The sequence below is a fragment of the Mauremys reevesii genome, linkage group 11, assembly GCF_016161935.1.
Source record: "Mauremys reevesii isolate NIE-2019 linkage group 11, ASM1616193v1, whole genome shotgun sequence".
Classification (NCBI taxonomy): Eukaryota; Metazoa; Chordata; order Testudines; family Geoemydidae; genus Mauremys; species Mauremys reevesii.
Genome location: NC_052633.1, coordinates 69,466,275 through 69,480,724, shown reverse-complemented (window position 1 = coordinate 69,480,724; position 14,450 = coordinate 69,466,275). Strand labels below are relative to the sequence as shown.

The 14,450-nt window shown below is 42.7% G+C and overlaps 1 protein-coding gene and 1 long non-coding RNA gene across 2 annotated transcripts in view; one reads left to right on the top strand and one right to left on the bottom strand.

The window, feature by feature from the left end:
• MRAS (muscle RAS oncogene homolog) overlaps nucleotides 1-10,386 on the top strand; it is a 56,288-nt gene extending 45,902 nt beyond the window's left edge. The window contains exons 4-6 of the mRNA XM_039495306.1: nucleotides 522-621; nucleotides 2,546-2,625; nucleotides 9,511-10,386. Coding sequence (XP_039351240.1) covers nucleotides 522-621; nucleotides 2,546-2,625; nucleotides 9,511-9,607 — 277 coding nt within the window. The 3' untranslated portion in view covers nucleotides 9,608-10,386. The remainder of the gene's footprint in view (nucleotides 1-521; nucleotides 622-2,545; nucleotides 2,626-9,510) is intronic.
• Nucleotides 10,387-10,400: 14 nt separating this feature from the next.
• Nucleotides 10,401-14,450, bottom strand: part of LOC120374899 — a 30,540-nt gene continuing 26,490 nt past the window's right edge. The window contains exon 2 of the long non-coding RNA XR_005586319.1: nucleotides 10,401-10,985. This is a non-coding gene — a long non-coding RNA (uncharacterized LOC120374899). The remainder of the gene's footprint in view (nucleotides 10,986-14,450) is intronic.

Genomic DNA, 14,450 nt, shown 5'->3' with positions numbered 1-14,450 from the left:
AGCATTTTTTCTTGTTTTTAATTGATTTTCAATTTTAACAGTTGCAGGAAATTAGGGGGAGGGGGGCTGATAATTATTTAATGACAATAGACATTGAGATTCAAAAGTTAACACAAATTGTCAATATCTCACATCAAAATGTACAAAGTAAATATTCTTAAATCAACAAATCATATCTGTTTTCACTATTCATTCACTAGTCCATTTGTTACATGTGTAATCCAAAAATCTAAATCCCTGGATTTTGGCTCTAATAAATTCTCAGGCGGTGTTTTTCATTGATGATGATCAAAATATACAGATAGTGTTTTTCATCAGTTTGTGTGTACAATGAAATCTATGTTTACCAATATTTACCGATTTTAAAAATCTAATCCTTCCGAGCCTAATTATAACTAATCTGCTAAATGCATACATGCTGCATCTTTCTAGCTGAAAATGCTAGATGGTGGTAGTCTTTCAAAAGGAAGCTTACGCTGAACACTTTACACTGAAAGTCTCCTCCTATTGCTTTCTTGCAGAGAGTCTTTTCCAATGATATTGGTGGCCAACAAAGTTGATCTAATGCATTTGCGGAAAATCACTCGGGAACAAGGAAGAGAAATGGCAACTAAACATAACGTAAGTTTGTGGGTGTTTCTTTGTTTGCATGTTGTTTTGGCAGTTGCACTGCTTTTAAGTTCCATTACAGGCATTCAGAATGGGATTCATTCCGCATTTGGAGTTTAATTGGATCACTTATCTTATAATTAAATACTTGCAATTACATTTTCAAATAAAAGGCAAAGAAAGTAGCAGAGAGAGAGGTTACTTCCAGTGGGGCCAGTTCTGTACACCATACTATAGCAGAGTTTGATGATGATAAAGTCATTAGAGAGATAAGGTGGGTGAGGTAATATCTTTTATTGGACCAATTACTGTTGGTGAGAGAGACAAGCTCTTCAGGTCTGGAAAAGGACACACACACCCCCACCCACCCTTCTCAAAAGCTGGTCTCTCTCACGGGCAGAAGTTGGTGCAATAAAAGATATTACCTCACCCACCCACCTGACCTCTCTAATATCTTGGGACCCTCATGGCTACAGCTACACTGCACACATGATCATAAAGTCATGTAATGCAAGTTATTTGCAGGTGGGTGAAATGTGCATGTAAAATGGGCAGAATGCACTCCAAATAAAAATGCAGAAAAGGTAGTTAGAGATACACAGGGCCTGATTCTGATCTCGGACGGTTGTCAACCAGGAGTAAGTCCATTAATAATGATGGAATTACATGAGTGTAAAATGCATATAAATCAGACCCAATATCTCAGTTCCCTGTTATCCTTACTGCAGTTTGGCTCCAGAAATGGCTCCCAAGGAAGATTATAATCACCATTATTCTGGGTTAATCACTTCTAAATGCCCACAATCATGGAAAAGACTTAATGGAACTTGCCGCACCCCAATGGACTTTTAAAGATAACATAATGTGAATTATTCAGGGTATATTTATTCCCACCCCTGTAAAGAAGCTTTTGTGGAAGAGCAGAGAGCCAGTCAACCTAAACAAGAACAGAACACACAGCTCCTGTGTTGTGCTCAGTTTCAGTGGTGTGGAAGGTGCTGTATGTGCAAATGCAGAATTTTCACGTTCAGTATCAGAAGCCAGGGTTACAAATATGGCTCTTTGCTAGGTATGTACGCTACAAGTGATCACAAAAGTCCATTTGGCTGTTAATAGAAAATGACCTTCTCTGTCAGCTGAACAGGTTTTCTAAGCCTGAAAGGTAACTCTAGAAATCTTCATTCAAGGACCTTAAAATGCAGTGTAGCAAGGAAGTAATCTTTGGCAGATGTTAGTTTTTCAGCAATCTCCAACAAACTTCTGGCAGGCATGGTAGATAGTTTGTCTTTGTTTATGTGGTCTTCATGTCCTCAAGTACATCTCAGGGAAAAAGAACATCTCTCCTAATAAACTCTGCAATTACTCTTTTTCCCCCCTCCCCCCAAAATCTAGAACTTTATGCTTCCAGCTGTTTTGTATGTTGCACATTTTATAGGATGGGGTGATCTTTTGTAATGTTTTTGTGTCCTTTCTGCCAATTAACCTTGATATCATGGCAACATTTCACTTACCTGCCTTTCTCCTGGCAGTTTCATTTGAATATAACTTTCACTTTGTGCCCCAAACTCCAGTGTAGCACAGCTGTACGTTGTTACACAGAGGCTACATTCCACCCTTTGCTCATTTCAGTGGTGAGTGAAGTGATCTCTATATGTAAGGTGAAATCTTGGCTCCATTAAAACCAGTGGCAAAGCTCCCATTGACTTCAATGGGGCAAGGAATTCCGTGGTTGAGAACACCCTTATTAAACAGTTTGTTGTTCTAAGAGACTACCCGAAAGTGTCCCCAAATATATTCAGTACAGTCTTTCTCCATTAGTCATTCTAGGACAACCCTCTGTTTTCCATCTAGTCCTTTGGGTTGTCACTTGAAATAGGTTCATTGTCCACATGTAAGATGTTACTAGTATTTATTATGCTGGGCTTTTGTCTTTCAGATCCCGTACATAGAAACTAGTGCGAAGGACCCACCTCTGAATGTTGATAAAGCCTTCCATGATCTTGTTAGAGTAATCAGGTGAGCCATAAAACACTTTACTCAGCCATCTATTAACCTCCATTGTCAGGAGGCTCATGAATCATTATAACACATGGGACCAAGAGCCTGATCTTTTATTCTTTATTAGGGCTGCTTGTTCCATACCTGCACACAACTATCAAAACGTGTCAAGTATCAGAGGGGTAGCCATGTTAGCCTGGATCTGTAAAAAGCGATAGTCAGACACATGGGCATTCACCCACGAAAGCTTATGCTCCAATACTTCTGTTAGTCTGTAAGGTGCCACAGGACTCTTTGTCGCTATCAAAATGTAGTTATCTTTTAAGGTATAAAATCTTCATTGTCAGTGCTAAACATTTTTGAGATCTAACTGCATATAAAAAATTTAAAATCTAGTAGATTCACCTACAATACATCCAGACACTATGTTAGTGATCAATAACAACATGCGTATTGGCATACGAAAACTGTGGGCCAGATCTTCCGCTAATGTAAATCAGCATAACTCCATTGAGGTCCATGGAGTTATACCAATTGACACTATGTATCTGGCGTAGTATTGTATTCCTGAAAGTCAGATGGAACACCAGAGCAAAAATCAGAAAATAAAATTTAAAACAGTATATCTACATGTATAACCTTCTCCTGCAAATACTCACAGACATACTGTCCATTTCCCCTACCCAATCTTCCACATACATCATGGGTCACATCCAGACATCCTTAACTCTGACCTCTGTTTTGATGCCAGTAATCTTTTGAGTGTGGCTCACACCTGTCTTTGAAATTTTGCTCATGGTTCTCCCAGGTATCCTTCTTGTTTTAAGGCTTGGAATCTTTTGATTTCCATAACTCCACTACATGTTTCACCCAGTTTAAGATGTGACTTCCAATACAGAGAGAGTTTTAATTTTGAAGTAATATAAAGTAGAACCCCATTTAACCAAAGTTAACAGCAGGAGTCCCAGTCTCCAGGGCTGACAGCCAGAGCCCTGCCACCCATTCTCCGGTTTATCTGGATTTTCGATTATCTGATCTGGCCCCTCCCAGTTAGATAACCAGGGTCCCATTGTATTTAATATATAGCATTGCTTATAGGACAGTACTCCAAAGTACTTTAGACAGTAGCGTGAATAATATTACAGTAGAACCTCAAAGATATGAACGCCAGAGTTACAGACTGACTGGTCTGCAAGCAGCATTTAGTCCTGTATATGACCTAATCCACTGGAATCTGATACACAAATGTGTGTGTCAATCATTGGTTTCAGTTGACCTCATGAGGGCTGTAATATAAAAATACTCTGTGTGTGTGTGTGTATATGTGTGTATATATATATATAAAATCCCTATCACTGAAATGCAGCCACCTTTTGTTGTAGCAGGGGGCTTTGGGGTGTTTTGTTTCTGTTTGGCAGCACACATGCATGTCAAACAGCAGCTTTTTAAGTAGGGGAGGTGAGTAACCCAATTGAAACTCCAGGATGAATTTTCATTAGGTAGAATTTAATCACAAATGGACAAAAACACTAGGGTTTTGGTAAGAATGCACCTACTCTGAGATAAGTGCAGGGGGACCCTCAACTGTCATGAGTGGCTAAGGCCCCCATTTCACTTATAGTCCAAAACACGATATAGATAACAGCATCTGGCATTTGCTGAGCAAAATTACTGTAGAGGCAGATAAACTATTGTACTGTACAGAAGAGTCTTAAAGCTATTTCCACCCTGCTTTTGTTTGCTGACTTCCTGAATCAGTGTAAGTCTGTGAATGAGGATGGCACTGTTTGGATTTCCATTATACTGTCATTTTGATTATGTCTGGTGGTTTTCTTGTGGCCAAAATTTGAAGGAATTGGCTATTTTCTATTCTGAAGGTGACATTTCACTTTTTCTACCCACTAAGTAGTGAAATGTAACCCAATTTGTATGAGAAACAATGAGATCTACTGGATAAGCCATGGGTCTTCCATCTTGGAGAGCAGGGTTTTGTTTCCAGTCTTGTCACAAACTCCATCTATGGCCTTTGACAAATCAGTTTCACTCTGGGTGAAATCCTGGGCAAAATTCCATTAATGTCAGCAGAGCCAGGATTTCACCCCTGTTCTTCAGTTGCTCAATCTGGAATATGGACCTTTGTATGTTTTCCACCTCCAACACTGATAACTTCTGTAAAATATTTGGTCTCTGTCTTCTTTTTATGACACCAATTGTGCCACTTGCAGAATCTTTAAAGGCCTTAGATTTGAGTGTGGTTTTTTTTCCTATGTCAGTGACCTGTATTTCTGCAAACAGTTTTCTTCTATAATCGTAGGACTGGAAGGGATCTTGAGAGGTCATCTAGTTCACTCAAGGCAGAACTAAGTATTGTGTAGACATTTTCCTAACAGGTGTTTGTCCAACCTCAACTGCCCTTGCTGCAATTTAAGCCCATTGCTTCTTGTCCTGTCTTCAGAGGTTAAGAAGAACAATTCTTCCCCCTCCTCCTTGTAATAACAGTTTTCAAGTACATAAAAAGTTATCTCAGTCTACTCTTCTCCAGATTAAATAAACCAGTTTTTTCAATTTTCCCTCATAGGTCATATTTTCCAGACCTTTAATCATGTTTGTTGCTCTTCTCTGGACCTTCTCCAATTTGTCCACATCCTTCCTGAAATGTGGTGCACAAAACTGGACACAATACTCCAGCTGAGACCTAATCAGTGCGGAGTAGAGCTGAAAAATTCCTTCTTGTGTCTTGCCTACAGTACTCCTGCTAATACATCCGAGAATGATGTTGGCTTTTTTTTGCAACAGTGTTAAATGTTGACTTATATTTAGCTTGTGATCCACTGTGACCCCCAGATCCCTTTCCGCAGTATTCCTTTCTAGGCAGTCATTTCCCATTTTGTATGCGTACAACTTATTGTTCCTTCCTAAGTGGAGTACTTTGTGTTTGTCCTTTATTGAATTTCATCCTATTTACTTCAGACCATTTCACGAGTTTTTCCAGACAATTTTGAATTTTAATCCTATCCTCCAAAGCACTTGCAACCCCTCCCAGCTTGGTATCGTACGTAACTTTACAAGTGTACACTCTATGCCATCCTCTAAATCATTGATGAAGATATTGAACAGACCTGGACCCAGAACCGATCCCTCTGGGACCCCACTTAATATGCCCTTCCAGGTTGATTGTGAATAGTTTTCCAATGAGTTTTGCACCCACATTGTAGTAGCTCCATCTAGGTTGTATTTCCATAGTTTGTTTATGAGAAGGTCATGCAAGACAGAATCAAAAGCCTTACTAAAGTCAAGTTATACCACGTCTACCTCTTCTACCCCCCAACCACAAGGCTTGTTACTCTGTCAAAGAAACCTATTAGGTTAATAACTAATGCTATCAGGTGAAGCTATCGTTTTTCCAAATGAGGTGGAAGAATTGGCTTCCCCAGCAATGAAACTTGTTAGGCATTTATGCACAGGTGCCTCTCTGTTAGTGTTTATCTTACCACAGCTTCGAGTCAGCATCCATCAAAAGCAGATGGTACTACCCACTCTTCCAAAATCCTGTCAAGCTGGCAGACGGAGGGTGTGGGTGGATAATTATTGGAGGGTTACAGATATATGTTGGCAATGTCCCTGGATGTTTCTGAACTATTCTGTACCATGTAATTAGTAGCTAGGCATTAGTATTTATTACATTGAGCTCTTATCAGTATCCAATGCTATTCTGAAAAATCACTACAAAATAGTTGGTGTGGTGGGTCTCCCTATATATTGTTTCTCAGTGACTCCAGGTCAAATGTTCTCAGTTAACAAGTTAAATTTGAAAATGTATATTCTGTATGTGCCAGCCCTCCAAATGGACCCCAGAGCCTTACAGTCATGTTTGGGTTCTTTCCTTCGTGTGTATCAGTAGTTGTTATAAAGGTTCCACCAGCCAAATTAGAGACCTGTTTAGTCTTGTTGCCTTCAGTATCAAAAAAATTTGTGCATTCATTCAATTAAAGAATAGAAACGATGCCACATGACTTAGCTGGCCAATTGAAACTAACTACATTTTGCTGAACTGTTTTGAGAAGACTGTTGAAAGACTATGAAGGATTAGCCACAATCAGAAATAGGATAAAATCATCTGTTAAATTTTTTATCACAAATTGTTAGCTCAGCTGTAGTCAGGAAAATGTCATTAAAACTTCCTAATGCTCTGCACCTATCTCCAAATTGCTTCACGAACGTAAGGGACTAGCTCTTGACAGGACCTGGGGCATGAGTCATACTCTGATGGATACCGTGGCAACTGTCAGCCAATGGTTGTGCTCCTTCTGAGTAGAGCTGCATTTGGTTGATTCCCAATTTTTCTTCCAAGTGCTGGGATTGGCTGGAAGGAGCCTGGGGCAATCCATATAGTTGGTGGTACCAGCAGCTAACTGGTAGGTAGATCTATCAGGATCTTCCTGATCTGCCCTCTGTTCTGCTGTAAATTTGCCATGGAGCATTCTTCCACTGTAACACAGGGCAGGGGGTAATTCTCTGTCTCTGGGATCATCTTCCAGAAATCAGCTTTGTATAATGCTGCTAATGTTGCCTTGCTTCCTAATAATACTTCTAAACAATAGATTTAGGTTTGGTCCGTTCTCTGAAGATTTACCTGTCTGGAAAGAACTCACTAAACATGTCTTTCAAAATTTTATCTCAATAGACTGTGGTAGGAGGTGAGGGGAAGAAGTCAAGGACCAATCACTTATCTTTAGCTATGCAGTACTGGCAACCCCAAGCATTCCAAAATCATGAATCAGGCTCCACACATCATAAGATCGGCTTAATATTTTTTTGTGTGTTTGGTTTTTGAATGAATTTTTTTGCTTTCTAGCCTTTGAGCCCTTCAGGATCTCATTTTTATGCTTTTCTCTGCAACCATAAGAGCTAGTAGCATTTTTAAAAACAAATCAAAGCTAAGATTCTCACATAAGTAACAGAACTCCAGGAGCTGGGGCTTTGAGGGGGAAAGAAACACCAAATATCTCAAGGCTCGCGATCAAATCACAAGAGTTGGCAACACTGGCTGCGTCCCGTATCTGGTGTGGTCAGCTCGTCCTTTCTGTTCAGCGCTCAGTATGCAACAAGCTGAGGAGATGGTTAAAGAAGCTCCCCAACACACAGATTTGATTTATTCCTGAGACTATGGTTCAGCCCTTTGTGAGTTGCCAAGGACACACAGCCAGTCTGTGCAATCAAACCCACTGACTCCTAGTCCTGCATTTAACTACGCAGCCTTCCCTTCTCCTATTTATTCTGCAACTCTGGACGAGATCTTCAGCTGGTGTAAACTCCCATTAGTGTTAAAGGAAAACTATCTAGTGGTTGACAGAGCTATGTCCATTTATACCAGCTGAGGATCTGGCCCTGTTTAGCAGCCAGTCCCCTTTTCTAAATGACGTGACTCTGGATAGTGTGTAACCTAGAGAATTTGGGAGGCCCTCAGTGACACAGAAATGTAAATCGAATGGAATTGTAGGAGCATTAAAGATATTGCTCATCCAACACCCCCAGAAGTTGCTGAATGAAGTGATTGAGGGCTGCAGTGGCATACAGCAGTGAGGGAATCCCAGCTGTGCATTTCTGATTGCTTTGATTTCATGCTGCCTGGAGTGTCCTCCTTAAGGACTGGTGATGACCCAGAGCACTTTCTCCTTCTGAACCACTCAGCACTTTAGATTGGAAAATGTTTTATTTATCAGCCCAGGGCAGAACCCATTTGAACAGCAGGTTTAAAAAAACCCAATGCTAATTGATTCCAAATCAGTTCATTTGTCTAGGGGGAAATTCCAGCCAGATGTAAATCTTTAACAGGCTTTCGTTCTCCCCTGATTTCTGTTTCTCTGTAGTCTCTTGCACAGAACTCCGTTTCCCCAGTGGTGGAGTAAGCTATAATGCAGCATGTCAGAATACTAGGGTAACCATATTTACCAGATGACGGGGGCCCAGCCTGCCATTAGGGGCAGAGGGAAGGGTTGTGTTTTAACCAGGACCCAGTATATTGCCTTCTCACTTCAGCCATTATAACTCCCATTAGCATTAATATGTTGTGCATGCTCCTCTCCCCTGTGCCTTGAACACTGGCTAACTACTCACCATGGTAAATCATCTGGTGGGGGCAGGGTGAGTAGCGGTCACACTCCCTCTAGCAGAAGGAGTAAGAACAGCAAATCTCCTCGCAAATATGGCTCTGCAATCCACTGCCATGGCAACATCACCCTAGCCCCCTTTTGTAACCTTTGCTGTAGCCACAATACTTCCCTTCCTTCTTCCTAGCAGCTGCTGCTGCAGAGGCTTCCCTTCCCCCATCCCAGATGGATGGCTGTTCTTCACTCCTAACTTCATTAACTTCAGCTCCTTGACGCTAATGGGGCGGCTGGCAGTGATCTGGTGCATTATTACTATTCTCAAGTACCAGGAGGGCCTACCATGGGTTCGGTGCTGCTCATGCACCCAGGAGGCCACTGTCCCTGACTCAAAGAACTAGCAATCTAAGAAACTGGCCAGAAACACGGCGAGGGAGCCCTGGATAAATGCAGCGCCTGCTGGTCTGAGCCCAGGAAAAACAGTTTGTTCCTGAACAAATTCTCGCTCTCTCTTTATGGCAGCGTAAGTAGGAGCTGTGCCAGGGTGCTGGCTCTTTTAACAGCGCAGCTATTTAAATTCTCACCAACAGAGTCCCGTCCCTTTTGTTCTTTCTTTCTTTTGGCCCCGTGTCTCCTTGTGCAGGAGGGAAGAAGAGAGGTTCACCTGTTGTAGGGGTCAGTGAGTGGGGTCTCTTCTGACTGATTCCTAGCGCTCTAGAGATCCTCGTCTATCTACCCATAAGTCTAAACAGTAGGGATGGTTCACTAGGTTTGCTTCTTTCTTTCCTCCAAACAGGCAACAGATCCCAGAGAAAAGCCAGAAGAAGAAGAAGACCAAATGGCGAGGAGACAGAGCGACCGGCTCCCACAAACTGCAGTGTGTGATTTTGTGACCCGGGGGCTCTTGGCACCCCCGCCTGACCTAATGTGAACTAAAAAAGCACTAACGAGATGCACTGTACCACCTAACTGCACCGTAACGCTTCTAACAGTGGACCTTACACCGAGGAACTTGCCAAGGGGGGGTTGGACTCGCTGACATACTTGAGCGGCGGCCAAACTGCTAGAGCTTGGCCTGGTTTGCGTGCGGTGCAGAGTGGATTGCAAGCGTGGCGAGGAGGAGGGAATATCCAGGACCAGGACTCTCAGAGGTCAACAATCCCCAGCTCCTTGGTGTTTGTTTTAAAAAGTGTGGGGGGTGGGTTTAAAGTGTTGGTTTTATCTGCAAACATTTCTCCATGTGACCCATTTCTAGCAGCCGTGAATGACCCTTTGTTTGGTACAGTCAGTCGAGTGTGTATGTGTGGGGGAAGGGGAAGGGCTTTTTTTTTCTCTCAGTGAGCACTGGGTTGGAAAGAAACCCGGCTGGGGTTAGTTCCTTTTGCACTGAACTCTCTCTTAAACGGAGATGCCAAAAGGCAGCTTCACATGAGAGTGCATCGATTTGAAGAAAGAAAATGAATTCCAGCTGCTCTCTGCACTCCAGACCTTGTGTCAGACCCTGGAGGGCAGCCAGCTCATAGTCCATAAACTCCAATGTCGAAAGAACGGGCGGGGGGTTACCCTCTGTGAGGAGGTTCTGTTTCTGTTTTTGTATTTTGGGGGCATGTCTGATTCAAAAGGTATTTTGTTAACCTCAAAATATTTAAATTAAAGTAATTTACAAATGGAAGGAACGGGCTTGGGTTTTTTTAAGACAAACCTGCACTGATTTATTTAGAGGAACAGACATTAGGAGCTGCATGCCTCTTTCCAAGTGTATGTAAAGCAGCCCTTGGATTCCAAGTAGCTCTTGGAATCTCCCTTGCCTTTCCCTGCAAAACCAGTAACTGCACAATATGGAGATGGCTAATTGGTTTGTTCTCCCCATCCAAGCTCTCAGTTCAGGAGGATTGGCTCCATCTCCTTATTCTTTTTTCGTTCCTACCACCTTCGGTTAGTTCCTGTTGCCTTTGACATCGTTTCAGAGTTTTGCTGTTGACTCAAGTGGGATTTGTCCCTCCATGACTTTAGTGAGCCATTGACAGCGTGGAGATGAAAGATGTCGGACCCTCAGAGCAGGTGCAGGTATTCAAGCTGCCTTCCATCACCTCACAGAAGTGTTGACCTTAGGCCTGAGAGACCATCCTTCAGATTGAGGGAGGAATTGAAATATCCGTTCAGTCCTTGGCCTCTCTCACTGCTAATTGTGGTGAGGGTTTTTTTTAATAGAATGGACAGTCGTCCACCGGACTGAGACCACCAGCTCATTCAGCGTGGGCTGCCAAGCACCTGTAAGAGTAACAAAATGTTCATTTGTCACCAGCCCAGGCTGTACTCAATTCTATTCGGTTACACCTTATTTGGCATGACCAGCTATAAAAATGTTACCAAAGCTTGAAAGCCAGAAACCCTGGTTATCTGAAAGCTGTAGATACTTGTACGAAACATAAAGGATGTGCCCGTGATGGGGCTCCACCAACTTGCCTATTTGCATTTGTCCCTGTGTCCATTTGTCATTGTCTATTTCTTGATTTGGGGCCAGGCTGTTTCATAGGACATCTTTGCACAATTCTCCTTGCCACGAGTGAGTAAACTTTTTGGACAGGTAAGTAAAACTAATGAAAACTCCTAACCAGATTGTATTCTCCTAAGTCATACTAGTAGATTTTGTTCCTTGGCTGGTAACTGTCCAAGGCTGTTTTACCGGGCTGAATAGTGTAATGCTAGCTCAGCTGGTGTTTTCCTTCCTCCTAGGTTGCAGACCTCATTTTTCTTCAATGCATTTTCATGGAAAAATGTTTATTTCTGAAAACATGAGGAAATATTTCTCCTGGACCCCCATATTTTAGACAGTGGAGTAGGAAAGGCCAACTGACTTCAGTGGAGCTAGCGCAGTATATTTCAGCTGAGAATCTGGCCCAAAATTCTCTGTCTTATAGAATCATAGAATCTCAGGGTTGGAAGGGACCTCAGGAGGTCATCTAGTCCAACCCCCGAAAACTAAATGGCCCCCTGAAGGATTGAACTCACGACCCTGAGTTTAGCAGGCCAATGCTCAAACCACTGAGCTATCTCTCCCCCTATCCTGCTTCTGTCACATAGTTTGCTCAGTGGCTGAGCTGTTGTGGCCTGGTAGCCTAAAAGTGAAATCTTGGCCCTTTTGATGTTAAAAGGAGTTTTGCCATTGACTTCAATGGGATCAGAATTTCACCCTTGGAATTTATACTTTCCCTGCTGTTGTCATAGAGAAGTGAATGGCTCAGTATCAATTAATCTGCAAGTTACCCAGTCCACAGTCCACGATGACTCTAAAGTGTAGAAAGACTAGAGTTGACTCTGTTGCATCCCTGGTGGAATGAATCCCTTTCTACTGTGATTTACCAGGTAGTTTTAAAATCAAATTTATATTAACATCTGATACCATGAGGTCCCTTCTACAAAGAGTTCCACATCTACCACCCTTAGGACCATCCTGTTTAGAAATAATCTGGGTTTTATGTAATGTTTCTAGGGGGATTTATTGATTTTATTTTAATCCAAACTTCTGGGAATACTTCCCGGAAGATCTCTGAATCTTGAGTCACATATGGTGCCAGTGTTCATTGTATACGTGAAACTATAGTCGTGATTTTTGAAATGTCCTAATCATTTCTTCAGCAAACAACTAATAGCATGGAAGATTGTAAAATGGGGAAATAAGCCAGAACAGATGAACTCCTAATTTAAAGTACAAGAGTAGTAAAAAATGGGGAAGAAGGACACAGCACAAACGATGTTAATCAAATTATTTCTAAATGAAAGTGATTCCCAGGAGTAGTCGCATGTCTAAGGCTATGTCGACATTTATGGCAATTTGTACAGTATATACACAGCACACACCCTTTCAGTGGTATAAATAGCAGTGTAGACGGTGGGGCACTGGTTAGGTGAGTAAAGATACTCCGGAACCTTAGGGTAAGTACCCTACCTGGCTCTCTACACGCCCAAGCAGTGCCCCCCTGTCTCCACTGCTGTTTTTAGCAGTGTAGTGTGTCCCATTGCCTCATCACTGCTGGAACCTTTCTCTGCTACAGGAAAAGGCTCCAGCAGTGGGGGAAGTCTCTGGTAGAGGGGAGGCAGTGGGAGCCTTTCCCCATTGCCTCCTGTCTGACGGAGCCTTTCACTGCCACATGTAGCTACACACCACAGTGTGCCATGTAGCTACACATACCCTATATATTGGCACCAGCGTAGACCAGGCCTAATAAGTAAGGATAAGATTATGTCACAGAGGTCTCGCAATCACGGAATCTGTGACATTTTCCGCTTCAGCCCTGGGCAAGCAGGGCTGGAGCTGGCAGGGGCCCCCACAGCTCTCAGTCGACACGGTGGGTGAGAGGACCTGGAGCTCCAAGACACTGCAGTGGAAACCCAGAGTTGTCAGTCACAGTGAAAGCTGCCCCCGCACCCCTTTCCCCTCCTACAGCAGGGCTCAGGCTCTCATCTCCCCCTCAGTCCCATTTTGTCACAGTTATTTTAGCAAAAGTCAGGGATAGGTCACAGGCTTCCATGAATGTTTGTTTATTGCCCATGACCTGTCCCTGACTTTTACTAACAATAACCATGACAAAATCTTAAACCTTACTGATAAGCTGTGAGTTGTGAGGTGGTTGTTTTTCAAGGCACTGGGTTGCTCAGAGTGGAGGTAATGGGTTTTGTTCATCACTTCAGATGCAGCTCAGGTCTGTTGTTATAATGAGATGAGCTGCTATCTCAATATTAGAAGTGGCCAGTCTAGGTCCAGGTTTAGGCATGTTGCTAAGACGGCGTAGTAGAAGCTTGCACCCTCACTGCTTGTGTCGCCATGTCCCTGCCCTGGGGACAGTGTGCACCACACTCTGATCGGGCAACTTTTAAAGTACTCAATTTGCATGAGCAGTTTTGAATTAAAAGAAAAACTGTGTGAGCAATGTACTCCCATGCCCCCCAGGCCTCATGTCTGCAAAGGGCTAGGCCCACACAGATTCCTTGCAAGACCAGGGTCATAACATTCACTGAAACGCATGGAGACGCTAACAGCCTCATAGCACTGTGCTGCTGCTTAAGTGGGGATACTGTAAGAATTGGGGCCAGAGCCTCAAAAGTACTAAGGTGCCTAACTCCCATTGAAATGATTTCAGTGGGAGTTAGGTACCTAAATGCCTTTGAAGATCTGGGCCTGGGTTCCTAACACGGATGTAAGTAGTTTTTCCTCTCTGAAAAGTTATGAGAAAAAAAATAGATAAAATGCCCTCAAAATCAGGCCATTCCTACTCCACGTTTCTGCTTCTCACCTTGCACCAATTTAACTCCCTTGACATCAATAGATCACCACTCCTGGTTAACACCACTATAAATACCAGAGCTGGTCAGGGCTTGGATTTTATTTCCCATGGGGGAAAAGTTTTGTTCGTGGTTTTTTGTTTGTTTGTTTTTTTAAATGCAGAATTTTTCCTTTTTAATGACAACTAGAGAGAGCCTATTTTGGAGTTTTTTCGGTAAAAAAATTGACAAAACCAGAAACCTCCTTTAAAAACTTCTGTTTAGTCCAAAAAGAACATATTTCATCCCAAAAAAATTCCAGCAAAAAACCTGTCAACCAGTCCTAGTAAACAAACTCACAAAGGGGTGGGGGCCGGCTACATATGCACAGGAGGCAGCATGTCGGGGAGGGGGCAGTTAGGACACCTCTGTTATATGCTGAGTGCCCTTGAGAGAGTCCTTTCTAGAGCCCTC